The 19,234-nt window shown below is 48.8% G+C and overlaps 1 protein-coding gene across 1 annotated transcript in view; it reads right to left on the bottom strand.

Moving 5' to 3' along the window:
* Positions 1 to 10,557, bottom strand: part of LOC144159689 (protein FAM135B-like) — a 41,260-nt gene extending 30,703 nt beyond the window's left edge. The window contains exons 1-4 of the mRNA XM_077691335.1: positions 10,403 to 10,557; positions 9,343 to 9,575; positions 6,201 to 6,385; positions 1,411 to 1,594 (exon numbers count right to left, since the gene is read on the bottom strand). Coding sequence (XP_077547461.1) covers positions 1,411 to 1,594; positions 6,201 to 6,385; positions 9,343 to 9,572 — 599 coding nt within the window. The 5' untranslated portion in view covers positions 9,573 to 9,575; positions 10,403 to 10,557. The remainder of the gene's footprint in view (positions 1 to 1,410; positions 1,595 to 6,200; positions 6,386 to 9,342; positions 9,576 to 10,402) is intronic.
* Positions 10,558 to 19,234: the final 8,677 nt, after the last annotated feature.

Below are 19,234 nucleotides of genomic sequence, written 5' to 3'. Positions count from 1 at the left end.
AAAGTGTACTTCAAAATTTAACGTCCCTATTCAAACAAAAAGTACTTACCTGTTTTCTTTTGAGAACATTTTACGTTAACATATGCAAGCATTAAAACATGCTATTTAAAAGTTGTCCCCAGGTCTGTTTGTCCTCTAGGCAAGTGGAATCTTGCGCAAAATGTCGTCTTCATTCACAAAACTTATTTTCATGCGAATACAACTACGCGACAGCTAAAGAAAATCAAGGGGGCGGAGTACGGGGACTCAAAATGACATCCAAGTTGCGCCCCAAGTGGCATCCGATATGCGTTCGGACCGTCATTCGATTTTAACCGTGAGTTACACCTTGATTATTCCATAAATGAAATTGACATTCACGGATCAAATCAAATTTCACTTGATTTTCGCTTGATGATGGTGTGCGCCCGGATGGACGCGGACGGACATTGGGAGGTCCTAAGCTACTCCGCACCGTTACAGGCGAAGGAGTAAGCCGTGTGACTCTCGGGTAATAACTCACAGTCGTAGCCCACAATAAAGAAAAAAAAAAAGTCGTAGCCCAATGGGTAAGACGACTGACACTAACTCTGTCTGGTCTACCAGACACAGGCTCGAATCCTGCCGGTGCCTGTGTGACTTTTTGCGAATGTAAATTCTATGCGCACGGACGCGGACGGACATTGTGAGGTCCTAAGGTACTCTGCACCTAACACATGACACTAAGTTTGAGCTTGCGAGACGTATTGCATGTCAGCAGGGAACTCGTGACTTAGTGAGAAAGCGGCCTATCAAGTGGGGAAATTTTATACGCCGGATATCTTTGCGTCAAACTTCCGACTTGGCTAACAGCGGTTGGTGTCCTTTGTGACTGCGCGAGCAACCGCATGAGTAAGTTGTTCGTAGATGTTTAATAATTAAATGTTTAAGAAAGGAGAGCAATGCCAACAGAAACACCTGCGACTGCAAGCGGCCCAGGCAACCTTCGACCCTGTACTCTCGAAACTCCCATAATGTAAAAAAAGTGTTTGCCACCGGTCAACGGACTGAATAAATGCTGCTAAAAAAGGACGGGAAATATATGCTGAGGGTCGAAGTGGTAATGCTACCGCGCTAAGTACCGACTATGTAACGGTGCCTTTGTAGTATTGACGTTGTTCTCAAGATCTAATCGGCAAAAGGAGCCGCTCTAGTAAAATAACTGTTATTGTACATCGCCCCCTTGGTTACTGGGGTTTGCTGCTGTAGGCTGAGAAAAGATGTGGCAAATATTGATTCCTTCCTTCCTTGGGCTCAAACCGTTGCCGGGGAAGAACACGCTAGCCTCTCAGCTTTGACAACGTTCTAAGCAGAAGGAGGGGGGAACAGAGGAACACGTTGAAGTGCATGCGGAACCTGCTGCGTGCGGGGTCGTGGTGGAGAAGCCCTCACCTCGTGTACGCCCGACTGTCCGTGTCGTCGGGTTGCCTCCTGGTCGGCGGTGACACGGGGGGGCAGCCGTCGTGCCAGTCGGCGAATAGCATGGGCGTGTATGTGACGGCACTGCAAGCGGCCCTGCCGGAGCGGTGCGCTGCGTTGTTCGAGGGGGCCGCGTGAACTGCCAAAACGCTGTCCTCTGCGCACATGCCAGGAATGAGACGCTGGTTTTCGTGACTGCCCGCTTTACGCCGTAGAAGTGTTCTTCGCGTGTTAGCCCCAAAGTTGCAGTAGTATTTTAGACCTGTAACAACAGAAATTCCAGTATAGCTACGAGCACTAGGTGAGCTCCACTAATCCTTCAAACAGCCTGGTGTCGCGCAACACTGATCCTCAACGCAAGAGCTATCTTGGTATTACACTTTATCCGCTGAGCAATACAGAGCAGTTCCAACTCCTTACACCCTCATTCGTTTGCACTGCACCCAACCACACTTTTCCCTTTTGGTATGTCGTGCAACAACAACAACCAAAAAAAGGAGTGACCTTTACTCCGGAAACGAAGCTAGGGTTTGCGCCGATAGAGTTTGCTGTATTTTTGTCTTGCGATACAACTGTTGTTCCGTTCCACAACGACAGTAACGACAGGCTGGTCAATAGGTCAAGCAACACGCCTAGCACTGGGCGGTGGGGTGAACAACATCGTGTGGTTGCCGGTTCATATCCGGCTCACCGCTGGCGTGGGAAGTGAAAAGGCATCGGATTCTCGTGATCGGAATTTCGTTCCGCTCACATAGGGAAAGAACCGGAGGGTGACATTGAGGTCCTTCTGCTCATAAAACGCACCCCACTCGGCGCTTACGCCAAGGACCGCAGTGTAGAAGAGCGGGACCACGATCAGAGCCATCCTCCCTTTACGTGATGAGCGGCATCATGAAGGGCGTTTAATCCCCATAAACATGTGGAGTGGGACGAAGGCCTTTCATTCCGCTTATTCCTTGTATAAGGAACACATCAGCTCTTCACATGAGACTGTGGCGTTTCGTGCGAACCTGCATGAAACAGGCGCCTGATTACCCCGCCACTCATGCGTAAGGCGTGCCTGAAATGCGTCGCCGAGTATCCCAGTAATGCTTCCAGTAAAAAACGGTTGGCACATCACTTCACGCTTTGCAGCAATGTGTTTGCTAACCGTGGGAAGCTCTACAAAGATTCTTAGGATGAGAGAAGGAAAAAACATTTCTATTGATCTTTGTGTGGCGCTCAGGGGGCGGTTGCGGCCGCTGGCTGGTGCAGGGCGGCGACATCGGCAACTCTGGTGACCAAGGAGGTTTGTGCCTTTAGCTCTGATCTCCGCAGCGCCTCCTCCCACTGATCATCACAGGAAATTAGTGGAAAGGGATCTTTAGGATACCGCCAGAAATTGTGGGGAAGGATGGTGGGGGCGCCACATGCAGGGCATTCTGGGGAATGGTATAATGAAAGGTGGATCCGGTTTAGTATAGCGGGATTAGAGAAAGTGTTCGTCTGAAGAAGACGCCACGAGTGGTCTTCGAAATTAGTAAAGTTGAAGTGAGCCGGGAGGTACGTATGGTGGTCAAGGCTTTAATGAACGGTGATTTCTTTGTACGTAAGAAGTCTATCTCTGGCAGATCTAACCCCGTGATAGGGTTCGAGGCTTGCCCCGGCTCGGATTCTGAGCACTCGAGCCGTATTGTGGGCAGCCTCATTACCAGCGAGGACAGCGTGCGCCGGAGTTTAGAATATGTCTTCCGGGGAGTCGGGTGAGTGGCGTCGGGAAATTTTGGATGCCTGTGGGAAACATGGCAGTAGGCGAAGTTTTGAATGGCCGCTTTGAAATCGGAGATTATTATTAATGGGATCGGCCTTTGGGAAAAGGCTAAAGCTGTTTCCGCCTCGTGCGCCATGGCGGGATGGGGAGTACTTAAGGTTAGGGAGTCGAGAGGGAGATTATCAGGGTCGTTAATAACGGCAATGGCGAATGCGGCGCGGTGCCTGTATTCTACAGCATCCACATAGATCACGTCGGATCGAGCGGGTAGTCGTTTTTGGAGAGCACTGTGGCTCGTGTGGTATATTGGATGCATGTTGCGGGGTATTGGTTTAATGATAAGCTTTGCATGGGTTTCAGAAGGGAGTGGAATTTTCACCTTAGAGCAGTCAATATGACCTATACCTAGCCGCCTGAAAATTGGTTTCCAGTGCGACAAACGGACGACCCAATTGGAAAGGTGGGCTTCAATAAGCTCTTCTGCCATATTGTGCACACCAAGGCCTTCGAATCTGGCAGAGGGTGTGTTAAGGGGGAGGTGGAGGGCAGATTTGTGTGCCCTTCGGATGAGCCGATTAACCTTATCTCATTAAGTTGCAGACGGGTTCGTGGTTGGGCCAAATTAAGTATGGCCAAATTAAACAACAAAAGGGACAGTACCGCTCCCTGAAGCCCGTTCTACATGGAGAGAATTTCGCCTGCGAATCCGCTGGAACGAACATTCGCACTTGCGAAGTTCGCAATGCCTGGAATTGTCGTCTACATGGGGCCTGCGAACGCCGCGATTTTCGCATTTCAAATGCGCCTTGTTTGCAGACTGAATTAAGTTTGCCACCAGCAAAGGTGGTTGTGATTTTAACAAGGGTGGTTTTATTTTACTTTCTTGGCAAGTTGTTTCTGCCTGGTTTGCGGTAAATATAAGTTTATTTGCGGTTTTATATAAGAATCGCCAATTCTTTATCAATATACGCACACACAGCAGAAAAGACAAACGTTTTGGTGTGCCTGCGCTTTTGTCGCGCTCATACAAGCAACGCCATCTAGTTTCCAAGCGTGCAAGTGGTGCCGAGCTGTGCTCCTATTGGCCGCAGGTCCGGCCCCTCTACGCCGCACAAGCGGCGTTTGCTCGACCGCTTCAAATGTTTGGCACTTTGCCGCAGCAACGAAATAAGGTGGTTTTGCCGCACGAGCGGCGCCGCATCAGCGAATTCGCAGGCGAAATCGCTCCATGTAGTACGGGCTTGAGGTGTGCCTTTAGAGGGGAGATCAACCATGTCAGAGGCAATACCCCCGATCTGGAGGATGGCACTTCGGTTGGACAAGAAGCTGCGTACGTACAAAGCCCTGGGTTGGTGGATACCAGTCCAGTCATTATGGCGTCGTAGGACACGTTATCGAAGGCTTTTGTCAACTCTAAGGCAAGAATAGCCGCGGTGTCCAAATTGTTTTGGAGGAGCATGACTTCTCGGTAGATTTGGAGAAGGATGCCCTACGTAGACATACCCAGCACGGAAACAGATCATGGAGGGGAGGAGGGGGTGGAAATTTTGCATGTGAGAAACCAAGCATGCATGAATCATATGCTCAAGTAGCTTTCCGAGGCACGAGGTGATGGATATGGGCCGGAGGTGTTCCAAAGCAAGGAGTTTTCCTGGTTTGGGAATAACTAATTTTAGCATGTGTCAAGGATTGTGGCAGCGTGGCCTGCTGCCAATAATGGTTGAAGTAACCTGTAGTGATTGTGATGGAGTAATCATCGAGATTATTCAGAATTTTGTCGGTTACCGGATCAGGACCAGGAGCCGAGCCCGCTGTGGGTCAAATGCATGTCCTTGCTCTTATTTACTACGTCTGCATCCGTGCCTGGGAATCTCTGGGTGATGTTAGTGAGGTGATGAGCTTGGTCTGTTTTCGACTTGTTCGGGTTCAGGAGGTGTTCGAGAAGGTTCAATGCCCGTTTCATCCCCAGACTGCCACGTATTTGGTCACAGATTTCGCATTGGTCCTGAGAGAGTCGTAGTGCGTATTTTTGAGTGTTCGCTTCCAGTTCTGCCAGTTTACGGCATAACTGAACCGATTCGCAAATGGGCAACCGAATTTGGGTTACACAGTATACAAACTGGCGACAATATTGTGATGTGGTAAAATACAAAACCCTTGCGGAATGGCCGTTCTGCTACTGCAAATTCCCCGCGACTCCTCGCGAGAAGTAGCATGAGCAGAGAAATACTCATCTTGCTCTTGGGGTTAGTGAAAAGTGGCGACAAGGAATGTTCCTCGCTACACATGAACGAAAAATGAAATGTCACTGATTCTTGTGGGCAGCATAATCTGCTTTCTTATGATCACGTCACGGAAGGAGCCGTATAAGACGCTCCCAAACTAATGAGCGGTATTCGCTTTATATACCAGAACTCGTGATCGCTGCGGGCATTGCATAGCAGTCTGCAAGTATCTGTTGACATATCTGGCAGTGGCTTTTTTTATTATGAGACTTTTCATTTCTTTTCCAGAGGGCTCTCGTGAAAACGCTGCTACACGTATCGCGTCTTCGAAAGAACAAATGTATGATTCAAAATTACAGCCCTCGCACATAGAGCAGCGAGGAAGTCGACCACAGGGCCTCTGTGTACACCTCGTTAAACGTTTACGGGACGCGATTTCGAAATCCGAAGTCAATTTCTCTGCTGGGCTGCGCCCTTCGTGTACCTTGCTCAGTGGAGCATCGCACTTCGTGGTATCACCCCCGTACGCGTGGCAGCAGAGCAATTGTCTTCCATTTGGGAAATCGCCTTACGGAAACGTTCGACAGTGGGTGTGCATCCTATTAAGCAGAGGAACTACGGTGAGCAAGCGATAAGAGCAATAAAGTTTGTTCCACCTTCGATGCAAAACGTGGTTGTGTAACCGAAGCATAATTACGCACAAATTACAACCCCAGCTACGCCCTATGGGCGTACCCTTCCGAGGCAAAAGAAACTTTCTCTCGGGCGTCGCAAGACGTGGGCCTCACCTCTCTCCTGGCCGAGACCGCAGAGCGGGCAGAGTTCGCTGAAGCGATCGTAGTTCTCTTCGAAGACGATCACGGGCCGCGTAGGGCATTCGTCCACCTCTGGGCAGAAGACATCCAGCCGGGGAACCACGGCCGGGAATTTGAACTCGCGAATTACCCTGGCGAGCCCAGAGTACGCGCCCGTTCTGTGTGGGCCCGCAAGGATGGCGCGGGCTGAGGAAGAGACGCAGCTCGGCCAAGAAATAAGCACCAGTCTGAACGATCTGGATTCATTTCTCTTTCGAAGAACTGCTAGAGAACAAGGAACAGTCTTACCAGAGCTTATGTGCGCGTTGATAGAGTCGAAAAGTAGCACTCATGTTTCCTGAGTACGCTCCTCGCTGATGTAAAGAGCCGACAAGGAGCCATGATCCACTCCTGATCTCACTGGGACAAAGCCTATAGGAGCGTTACCGCTCCCTGCTTCGCGAGTTACTATGGAGCGGGGTGACCTGCCACTGTCTCGCCTGGAGACTCTCCTCACATTCAACCGGTTGTTGTGGTGAGAGCCAGATTGATGCTGATAACGACAGCGATTGGAATGGCGCGACACATGCCAGTATGAACGACCAGGTTTTTGCACGTAGCCGGTGACCCAAAGGGGTCTATGAGAAAACGTTATCGTACACATATTGTCCAGGAATTACAGTGCGTTTAAGACGTGTAGGACACGGTACAGACAAAAAACCTACGATACGGCAAGGGTGTCACTGAAAATGTTTGGCAGAACACTATTCACATTTGAATTTTATCGGAAAATGTGGTGTCCTTTATCACAGGAAGTGATGACCGTAATGTCCTCAAGAAGTTTTCTCTCCAGCCCTTTGTCTCGTTCATCGTATCCCGTGCCCCTGCGCGTTGACCAGAAAGCGCTGGAAACCTGCGAGTCCGTTCCGAGTATGGCTTCCTGCTCCTCCTCCTCCTCCTCCTCCTCCTTCTTGCTAATAAACCAATCGAGGCGCCTTTAACTTGCTCTTCGATGCTCAGAAGTCTGAATTATCTTTTAGATGTTAATTCCCTTGCGCACGTACTTTGTAGTTGCAGCAAGGAATGTCTTCTGAAGTACAGGCAACGTTTAATGGGCTCTGTGCTCGGAAAAGAGGCAGTCATTTACTTCAGGTTGCCGCCGCAATAAACGGGATCAAGGCATAAGGAGTTCTTGTGGATCGGCTGCCGTACAGCCAGCTCGTGGTTTTACATTATGAGTCCAGCTTTCACTTTAACGGCAGCAGATTTCGTAATCATGCTTCATAACGTTTTCTCCTCTCGTACGTTGCTTGCATCATCAGTGAGCTAGAGGGCAATAAGGGGCGCATAATGGCCTTAATCATCGAATATCTTGTTAGATATTCGATTATTATCTTGTGCAGGCAGGTGAAGAGAAACCAAAGGCAGTTTCTCTGCTCCTAATCCCGACACTCAGAATTCAAAACGACCACTTTTCCTGTGCCACGGGTGGCATAAGCTCCAAGGTAACCATTGCTGCGTTACACTAAAGCCTTCAAATTGCGACAGCCGCCGATCGTAGAACTGTGTGCACGCTAACCACCGCAATGGTCGTAGCGTCTTCTATCTCTCTGGGCTGTCATTCCCTCGAGCGAGAAATCGAGTATATCGCCAATGTATAATCTCTGCCGCCGGAAACCTCACTACAAAAAACGTCCTGAGAGTGGACGATTGTGGGGCTGCCAAATGCGGCTCATTCTGTCCCTACGAAAAAGCGATGCATGAAGCTTTAGTTTAGTTTCGTGACGCTATAACAACACCTCACTGTTAAATTATTATTATCTGCTGTATTCCAGGGCCACTTCACCGGTTGGACCGTGGAAGTCTTGTTTGTATCCTGAAATGGACGTATAATACCCGCTCAGTGCAGCCAAAATCACCTATATAAACCACAGCAGAGATTTGCAGTTAACAACCTATTACATTGATGTGGTCTTCTGCTTGCTTCACGTAGGCACTAAGACTCTCACAGTTATTAGATTTTTTACTTCAGGTTTTTTTATACCACTTCCGAAGTAGCTGATAGGCGATCAATGCAGCAACACATACAAAAAACGTTTTGAGGAAGTGTTAGCGGATAGTTCTGTTTCACCAGCAATTTTCTTTGCAACTTTTACGAGTGTTGATCACGCCAGTCCAAGTACGATGCGAAAGCAGCTTCACTGCCGCGCAAACGCGGCCATTGCAAGCGCGATCATCTCAGTCCGACTCAAGGGAAACTTCGCTTAATTGCATCGCGGAACAAAGCTTAGAATGCGCCAGCCCAGTAACATCATCGAGTAGCAGCATACGCTCAAGTCAGTAAATTGGCAAGCTACCAGACGGCGCTGCGTCCAGGATGGTAGCTAGTCGGTCTACTGGCCCATGCGTATACTGCTACTCGATAAAGTGATTGTGCTGGCGCATTCTAGGCTTTGTTCCGCGATGCAGATTTTAGGCACCATAAAGACACGAATCTCTAAAGATATTAAATAGAACTTAGGCACTCCCACCAATAATGAACGACTCCTCCTTTCCCCACGCATGTAACCTTTGTAGTCGGCCTCCTGACAGTATTCCTGTTATGACTGACCGAAGCTCCATCCGTGAAAAGCTGGACCACCCACTTCAATTCTATTCAACGACCATTGCAATGCACATTATTTAATAATGCATTGCATGTGTTTTTTTACATCAGTCGAATCGTTCATACGTGCATACTTCTTATTTCTAGTTCGAGTTCTTTCAATGACCAACTACTATGCACGTATTGTTACCATGTGTGTTGTTTGTATGCATCCAATTGCATATTTTCGCAGATTATTTGTTGTCATCTCGTATATAATGCCCTTGGGGATTTGAAGGTGTCACAAATAAAATGAAAAGAATAGTGTGCAGGCTCTTGAACGTGTTAAAGGGGGGTGGGGGCGGACCTTTGTTTGTAGATTGTCTGCCCAAGAAGAGCTCGGTAGCGTCGATCACAATAACAACGAAAACATCCCGTGACTCTACGGTACCTATAAAGAATAACGCTTGCCATTCGAATCTAGGAATGGAAACTGCGTGGGCAAATGGTACCAGTTAAAAACAAGAGAGGAAGGAAAGAGTGGAGGCTCACAGGCATCCTTTAGTGGAGAGCACGCAGGAGCAGCGGTCTCTGTGGCAGCTGAAGAACAGCTCCTGATAGATCTCGGCCTTCCTGCGGTAGTACTCGCAGCAGAGAAACTGCTTGACCGCCGCCCGGCCCGACACGAGCCGCAGGTAGGCCTCCCACAACATCACGTTCAGGCAGCACAGCGTGGCGGACGTCTCGCGGGCGAACTCCACGAACGAGGCCACGCTCGTCATTTCCTGCGTTGCCGAGGGTAATTCGACAAAACCCACTGCCAGGTCAGCTCCCGTTGGGATCACTTGCGGCACGCACGCGTCGGTCAGCTTCCGGTAGCAAGTTTTTGTAGCCGCTTAAGACGTACTTTCAGATCACACACACACAGTGTCACTTCATCTTCATTACCAATACAGGCATTCCCATTACGGAAACCCCGGGTCATTTTTTTTTTTTTTTTGGTGACGTCTAAAGCAATGATACATCACTGCATGTACAACTACCGAACATTGGACCAAACCTGCAGCTTTACAAATAGCGGTGTATTGTGGCCTTTGGAACGCGCCTTGCGTCGAACAATAACGGTCGTTTGAAAGAAACGTAGCCTGAGCGTCCCGCGGGAGCTGGAGGCTTTGAGCCGTCGCCGGCAAGCGGCATTTGACCACCCCACGGATATCGCCCGGCGAACCGTTCGGCTCGGAAAACGCCGGAGGCGGGATCACAACCGTAGACAAAGGCAGCCATTGGGCGAATAATATAATAATTACAGCTTAATCGAAGGTTATAACCTACTGAAGCTAAGACTTCACCAGGCTAGGCCAAGCTTCCGCTTTGCATATCCAAGGTTAGCCGAGCTAAGCCGCAGTCACTTTTTTTTTCGAATGGAGGAGGGGCAGGGAAAGGGAGAAAATTGCTTAAGTTTGGCGCATACTGCTTAAGTCGTTGTCAAGCGCGCTCACTTCTTTCAAACCCGCTCAATAAATAAAGCCCTTACGTAAGACGTGAGCTGTAGCTTCGCGAAGGTTTCGTCTGGCCGCAACTCGTCTGCAAGAAAGGAAATGGCACAACTTACACAGCTTTCTGGAGTGCTTGTAATCCAGAAAACGTTCCTCGACTAGACATGAACAATTTCCGTTGAAGTCCTGCAGTCTCATCGTCAAAACAAGATTCAGCCAGGCTGAGGACCCAAATCCTTCGCAGCCTTATTTCTGGTGCTGAACGCTTTAGTGGGCTCATTACTGAACATGGGCAGCCGGTGTCTGCGACGCAAATAGTAGCGGCGTTATCAACTCAGTCTTCATTCCACTTATTCCACTCATGGCCCTATTCTCGTTCCCCTCCTCCCCCCCCCCCTTCCCCCGTGAAAGAGCGCCAAAGCCCCCTCCAAGGAGAGCAATCCAGCCTTTCACTGCCGATGAACACACCGGGGTGAGTAGCAGTGCTTCCTGCATTGCGCAGCCACGGTGCTCAGTCGGATGTAAGGGTGCGCGTTTATTTTTTATTTTCTTGTGCACGCGCAGGACATCTTCATGAGCATGGAGGCATATTTTTGTCTGCTTAGCTAGATTTGTATTTATTAAGCCACACGCAACCCAAGAGTTTCAATGAGGACAGCCAAGTTGCGCAAATCCGCAGCCCTGAGTTCTCATGAATAATGCAAGAGCTATACAAAAACAAACGAAAAAAAATCTTTTAAGCACAAGTGCCGCCGAGGAAGTTCATGCACGGAATATTTTCCAAGTATGCTCAGCTATAAATATGCCCGTCACTCTTGTGCAATGTAAAACATTGCGCAAAAAACGGTCATCTTTATAGCTTGGCATATTTGCATGCTTCGATACATTACTTTGTTGCACGTTGTTATTTTCATGCAAATATGCTGGTTCATCTTTGACGGTGCTTTCGTTAAGTTTGGTGCAGCCAAACTGGGATGGCTACAATCGGGAGCTTACTGTCGCGGAAAACGTATGCGACTCTTGAAATGAAAATACTCTGAAACAGGTTATGTGACATTGGACCATTGTGGTAACTTTATAACCTTAAAAATTTTCGCAAAGTTAGCTTTGTGGCACCTGCGTTTAGGCGTAGATTGAAGACGTCAGTGTTTTCTCGCTTGCTCGCGCTTATCGGGCGGCCACGTGCAGTTGCTGAATACAGCTCCTGCCACGGGCATACGCGGGTGGAAGGGAGGAAGTGAAGGAAGAGGAAGAAGGCCGCTAACTTTGCCTATCATCTACTAACAACTGCCGATAACTATTTTTCTGCCGCAACATACGCATCGACCTAAGCGGCTTCGACGCCTGCAGACACCGCGGCGATCACTCATTTTGAAATTTACCTAAAGAAAAGAAAAAATGAACAAAAGAATCAGAAAGTGATGTCGTTCCCGCACCCGAAAGACGTTTTTACTTACTATTTTGAACTAATTCCTTGTTTAAGCTATCTATGTGTTTTTTGCTTTTGCTTTTTCATCCCGTTCATGTTCTTTCTTTCCCTTTCCTAGAACCCCAACCCAAAAGAAGAAAATCAATTCTGCTTGCGCCGCTGGCTCCAACTCTCGTTGTAATGAGCTCACTTTACAACAAATCCCATCGAATTTGTTCGTTAAAGGTATTACATAACCATCCAAGATTCTATAAGCTGGCCAAGTTATATATTCACAGATTAAAAGTTTGTAAACGACGTTCGTTTTGAGCCGTTAAGCGAACACGAAGGCGATTTCCGGATTTTCGTCAGAAGGCATCCCCCGCATGGTACCGAAAACGAGATTTTGAACCAGTAGCACGGCAATTTTTCTCCCCGTCTTTCTCTCCCTCTCTTTCTCCCTCCCCCTCTCTCTCCATCCTCTCTCTTTCTCTCTCTCTCTCCATATGGTGGGCTGAGCATCGCTCGCAAGTTGTTATTAAGCAAGTATGTGTCAAACGGGCATGGCCATAGGTGGAAGCAGACATCCGATACGAGCGACAAGCACTCAAGTTACGGGATGAACAGAGTAGGAACGACGGGGTCCGATAAAAATGTTTAACAATAGTTAGGAAAACGAAAAGGAAGGGACGTAGCAGCAGTGGCGTCACCGGCAGTGATCATATCACTTTCGGTGACGCCATCACCCGTGACATAAGAGAAGTGAAGTGGAAGTGAGAGCAACTGGCAGGTCTTGTGGACGAAGGCCGGCAGACATGGGAAACTAAAACACTACCACTGACCCGGCGTTTAGTGAAATAGCGTTGGTTGACAGCTTTCGCTAAACTGGGGGCGTGCGGCCACATTTGCCGATCATTTTAAGCTTTTCCTTCCTCGAAATTTGCTGCGTAACTACAGAAAAAGTCAACAATTGGTGCTACACGCCAATATAAAAAAACAGCAATAGTATAGAAGTTATCAATTGGCGTTATAATCGATACTAAATTGGGACAGGCATTTCCGAAAGGAGTGCCAGTTGGAATTGAGAGTGCAACACTGTACACTGCAACCGAGTCTTCCCCAACCCGTTTGCAAAGATGCCGGCCATTCTTTTACCGTATCTGATATTATTATAATTGCGTCCCGTGTTATTCGCCGTGCCCTGCAAATAACTCTCGGGAAATGTTCAGTGGTACTTTGAAGCACTATTACATTTTAAATAAACGAGGCACCATGTTCTAACATCGCTAAAAACGAGTGCGAGGTGATACCTACACCCAAAGCTCGTGTCACGCGAAGGGAAGAGCATGTGGTAAGTTCGGAGTGCCACGTCTTTAACGTTGCCCAGAGTGGTGAGCATGATGTGGCACAGCTCTGTGTGCGCCAGCCTCGCAGAAGCCAACCGTTCGCCTTCTTTCGCCTCGCTACCTTCCTGGGAGAAGCGGAGAAAAAAGCCGAGAGAAACGGAGAAGTCGGGACGACACAGTTCCTCACCTAATTGTGTTGCGCATCACGCCGCATGGAACATATAGCAATGCAAACTCCGTAACACTGCATGATTGATCCATTCGTGCGTCTTTAAGAACGCCCGAGAACCTCATCCGCCTCCCTCGCGGGCACGGGGCTCGGCCCGATGCGCACACTTTCCCCCGCTTTAGAAGCCTGCAGCACGGCGTCTCTCCTCGACGTGCCGCTTGCCCTGCAGTTGACGTGGTTCGTGCTCTAACCGTCTCAGTGGTCACGTTTGATCGCTTCAGCAGCGGAATCGGCTGCCTGCTGTCCCTTTCGTTGTACACCATTATCGGCCTTTCGTCGCCGCCACTCCCATTCCGTCCGCTTTTGGTTCCTACTTGGCCCGGCACTCGCGTCACACGCCATTTAAGAACTGCATACCCGTGGTGACGGGGCGCGTGCGCCACGGCTTTGACCTGAAGTCTCTCTAACAATACAGCCGGCTAGGCTGATATCACATCGCTCCTTGCCGTGCTCTCTCGCCCTCTATTCTTCTGTCGCTAAATGCCCGCGCATCGATAGTGCACAATTTTGGTGACGTGCCCCGTCTATTCCTCACGCACTAAGATCTTCAAGTGTCTTAATGCAACGAAAGCAAACACCGTATAGTTATTTTAAACAGGTTGTGCATGCTGATTATCGTGCGCGTTTGAAACCAAGGCATAAATTATGTACGAACCAAGTAGGAGAATAGCAGATCTTCGAATGCGAATGGCGCTGCATCCATGGCCTCCAACCTGCGTGCATGCGAAGAACGAGTTAGAAGACAGACGTCAACCTCCTGTGTACCAACATCACAGAACACAAGTTTTGTTGTATTGACACTGAGAAATCAGTGATTTATCGGCGCGAAAAGATGGATAGGTGCATGGAAAACGAAAATTTGGGAGCAAACAGAGTACAAATCGTCGAAGTTGGAAAAAAAATGGCGCAGCGTGCACTAGGCCAGAGAAACAGCAGAGCTGGCGGCCCCTCAGAGACCCGGCTGTTGCACCTCACATGGATTTCCGACGTGCCGCTGAAAGATCTGCATGACTGGCAGGCTTGCATCGTTTTGTCCGCGGGCTTTCACATCCCCCTCAAAAAGTAGACCGCGTTAGCACGCGCTAGAACTCGCGATAATCTGCCTCGTGAACTCAGCGTCTGTAGCGCGAACTCGCTGCCTCTGCTCCCCACTACAGGCGCGAACGCACGTGAACTGGAGAGTAGAAGAGCACACGAGAGACCACGCCGCGAACGCTGGGAAGAGTGTCCTCGAAGGTCGAGCTGGCCGACGCCGCGGGCGCTCCTCACGAGGCGCACGCTCACGTGCGCTCGGCTGGGCTGAGTTTTCTGGCAACGCTGTGCGGCGGAACTAAAAGCATAAACAGCTGTGCTGTTAAAATCCGAATCTGCCCTGTGGTCTAAGGAGATACGTATCCCCTAAAAGTATACACCGGGGGAGGGGGTCGAGGCTAAGTTACATCTCGTCTGGCCCCTGCAGATACGGAAAGCAAGGAACGGTGGGCCGGGCGATTTATGGCACGCGCACTTGGCGCCGGTGGGGCTGACGTAGGCCAGGGTGGCGAACACGGTGACGTTGAGGAGCGTGATGGGGCTGAAGCCCGTCACGAGGGGCACGTGAACGAAGAGTCCGCTCCTCGGGTCAAAGTTAAGCACCAGTGTCCTGGAGCTCACGCAGGAGAAGTTGTCGTAGAAGCTGCCCCTGTGGGAGAACGGCCGCGCAATACGGAGGACCATCAGTTAGTTATAAAATAGGCAGATTCGTTGGGCTGGTCAATGCACAAAAAAAAGAAACGGCCCAGCAAGTACCTCAATGTTCGTCGAGTGCTTAATTTAAGAACTCAGTATGTTAATTATTTATTTATTTGTTTGTTTATTTACAGACCGACTGACCGATTGATTGATTGATTGATTGATTGATTGATTGATTGATTGATTGATTGATTGATTGATTGATTGATTGATTGATTGATTGATTGATTTCATCAAGTTCGTTAGACTGAAGACAAGACTCGCGATTATCGTACTTCGCTGAGTGTATCCGGGACCGGTCAAGCGAGGACGCCTGCTGTTTGCTGTTGTGCACAGCGGCCGCCGAAAATAGCGCGTTTGACCTTCCTACCTTTTTGCCAGTTTGTGCGATTACCTTACTTAGAATGGCGACAGTTATCAGTCACATACAGCCGCCCTTTGATTTTCCTCTTTTTTTCGATAATTTATGCTGGCGTGCAATTCGCAGCAGGTGTCCCTGTAATTACAGCCTGAGCCACTGGCAGTTTCCTTTTTGATGACCAGCTATGGATATTGTAACATGCGAAGCCCAAAGATTCTGACGAATATTTTGACCACAAAAAATCCCAAAGAATTTTTTTTTTTCACTAGCCCACTCATAAAACGGATCTTTCAATGCCGGAACTATTACGGGGCTCCTTTCTTAAAGACATTGCGTTTACCTTTGTGCCTTTCCTCCCTAACCAAAGGAGGTGCATGCGACATTGCTCACACAGAATTGCACAATTCTTCATCATGTCAAAGCTTCGAGTAATGCCTATCAGCACTACGTAGCTTTACTTCGCAAAGGATCTTAATCCCCACTCCAAGAGTTTCAAGCAGTGAGCAGAATTCTAAGAGAAAGAAGACACGAACAGATAAGCAATAAAAGTGCGACGGATTGCTTGATACCTGCATGGGTTTTTAGAGCGCCATATGTCCACTTCGAAGCGAAAAGTGAACTTCTCAAATGTATCCCGTAGCTGTAAAAGATGAAACAGCAGTAACATATTATGCGACCCAGCTGCAAGTCTGAATAGCTCAGGCAGCTTTTATGTGCTCTGATTGATTTATTTCTGCGATGTGCAAAAAACAAAGCTATTTTCCCAAAATTTTCTGTATAGAGAATTGCGAAGCCAATCTCTCTTCTACGCAGTATCTCTAGGGCACAAACGTAGCTGACCATGTCGGCACGAACTACGAATGGTTTTAAGATAATTTGTTGGAGTGGCCTCATGCCTGCACAGGTGAGCTACGATAGGAAACGAAAGATTTTGGCCAAAGTTATGTCGAATATATGCAACAACCATGCGGAAGCTGAAGCATAAAATTGTACAGCGTTGAAGTGACACCATCACAGCAAATAGAAGTTCATAATTTACAATGAAAAATATTTGATGAACGAAGCATCTCTGCACATTAGACTTGTCTTGTTACCGTTATTGCGGGTCAAGACAGAGGCTAGCAACAGGTAATACAATACCGTAAATCTTACATCCGTTTACACTAGTAAATTCAAATAACGCAGTCAGGAAGCAAAGCACAAAATGCTGCCACTCACGCTTCAGGTGAATGCGTTTCGTCGGTACATTGAAAACCATAACTTTTGTTTATGTCCCCGCTATGGGCTATCGATGTCGTCTCCCTTTACCGCAACCACACGTTTTGACAGCAATACAAGCAAGAATTTCCTATTTCGCTCTGCATTGCAATAACTATTCACTGGCACGGAGTGCATGCGCTCTCAGGGGTGCCTAGTCTCATGCGTCCTATTTCTGGACCTAATAATTTTACAACTCCCGCTCACCGTGCGTTTCTGATGCACATTTTTTATTGACGGTCCCCTTCTGTCTTCTGCGTGTCTACCAATCTAAACGCACCATGTTTATTGCGGGGAAGACCAAAAAAGTGTACGCACAAGGTGAAGGTGCTCCAGCAGCCGGACTTTGAAACGAAACGTGTCCCCAAACTGAATCTTGCGGGCGCTTCGATTCAGCTGGCACGTCTTCGTCACTGCGGCACCATGAAAAGTTCCAGCCGGGAAGCTGCACGCGTCCGATACCTCTATAAAAGAGATCAAATGGGAGTATACTCGTGTTTAAATGACACGCCTTGGGCTGTTGCAAAAGTGAGCTGTAAGAAACTCGAAAGCAATTTTGTTAGGACTTCACTAGAACAGCTGTGCGATAAAGGCAGCAACAGCTTCTGCCGAAGGCAACGTAAGGTATCCTTGGCTTGGTACCAAGTATTGCTATTGTCACGGGGCATACGTGAACAAGAAGCCATGAAGCCATGGCCCGGCATCGACGACGACGAGGCTGTGGCTGGCGTGCAGCCTTCGCGGGCTCCGTTATGACCGCTCGTGAACAGATCGTCCTCATCTTGTAAATACATCGCTTGGTCACCACCCACGGTTCCTGCCATTGCTCTGCCGCCCCGTGACACTATGAATTGTGCGGACGTCCCAGGAGGACCAGCGCCTTTCGCAGACTTCTCAAAAGTGGTGGTAAGCCGCTACCGCGTTGAGGTACCCTGCCGCTCGGGCCTTTTGCTGCTGGTCGCCGCCACCTTGACGCTGCTCCAGAAGGGCGTACCGTTATACAGAGGAGCTGCGCATGGCTGGGATGCCATAATATGTCCGTGCCCGTGAACAAAACTCCCGAGGCTACTCGCGAAATCAGGTCTACACTTTCGGTCGCTTATCATCCATTACCGGGTTGTCAGCTGTCAGTGTCCCGCGCTGTGTGAGGTGGTAGATGGTTAGGGAGGACTCCCGAAGAACAACTTGCTTACAAAGAGCAACAGCGCGAATTTAGACGAGAGTGCAATGGGCAGCGGAGCGCGGCAACACTAGCGATGATGGTGCTGAGAGGCCAACCGTAAGCGCAAGGAATATGCCGTTCCGAATGAGATGCCTGTTGTGCCTTTCGGAAATGTGGTCGCATTCGTTGCACCAAGTCGACAGTTACACAGGAATAATGTGTAACAGGCGTGTGAACTCGCGCAATAGAGGCATTGCGGTGTAGCTCAACGACAGAACATGTGTACGACCGCATGTCCTGGAGGCGCCATGGATGAAGATGTTAGCGTGTGTGGTAACATGCGCACCGTGCAGACGGAGGACGGAATCATGGCATCCATCGCCAACGCCGAACGCATATCCCTGCGATGTCGAAAGGTGCATGGCTACTCACTTCTTTGCTTGGGTTAGTTGCGATAGCACTACCCCTGCCGCGTAAGTCGCTGATTTCAATGTGCGTGTGTCGCGAATGAAAATGGGGGGTTTACGCGCTTCGTATTGAGGGCATTTGGCTTGTGATGACACAAAGATCCAAGCAAAGATCCAAGACATTACCCAAGACTGTATGCGGTTCCACGAAGGCACACCAGTGTATATCATAGCTACCACAAAGCCACTGTGAAGGTTGTTAGTGGGCGACAATGAGTAATGCTAATATCTTTACCCCAAGTTTCCTCATCACGATGTGCACAAGTTTGTCGGTCATCTACCTTCGCTGGGCAGAATAGCCTTGAATATGTTGCTGCATCTGGAGGGGGGAGGGGGGTATTTCGCGTAGGAGCGCTGCGTTTGTCTTTGGATGGCCGCGTGCTGGCAGCATAATGGCGTCGGGAAGCCCAGGCGCGTATGTTCGCGCTGTTTGAACCCGTCCTGGGTAAGCAGCTTCTTCGGGCCCGATATTTTGGCGGGAATCATGCTTTTAATGCATGGCACATTTGTGCTAATGAACTGAAACGGAGCCCCTTATCAATGTATGAAGAACAAGGTTCGGTTCGGGAGCGTGACGCGATTAGTGTATACCATCCACAACGAACCGGAAGAACTTCACTCACCCGAAGCCAGAAGGTCAGAACTGCAAACCATGCGACACATGTCGCTCTTTTTTACCGTTGGGGACAGGCGGACGTTGTAGTGCCTGGAAGAAATTTGGGGGCAATTCTGCGACTCAGCCCGGAATCGCTTGTCAGAAGAAGGGAAATAAGAGCTCCTAAATCTTTAACAACACAAGTATTGCCACCATGTGCAATAATGTCACGTTCTTCAGCGCCCTTTTGCAATTTAGTTTAACAATAAATGCAATGGCAATTATGCCGTTACGTTAAAATTTTAATTAAACTCTTACAGATTCATCTACTTTCACATTCGATTCGTATTATAAACTCGGTATAGCTTACGTGCTGTTTTTATATGGGCACA

The sequence above is a fragment of the Haemaphysalis longicornis genome, unplaced genomic scaffold, assembly GCF_048455015.1.
Source record: "Haemaphysalis longicornis isolate Haplotype H1 unplaced genomic scaffold, Haemaphysalis longicornis Haplotype H1 scaffold_10, whole genome shotgun sequence".
Lineage (NCBI taxonomy): Eukaryota > Metazoa > Arthropoda > Arachnida > Ixodida > Ixodidae > Haemaphysalis > Haemaphysalis longicornis.
The sequence above is the reverse complement of the archived record's forward strand: the minus strand, read 5'-3'. Positions and strand labels throughout refer to the sequence as shown.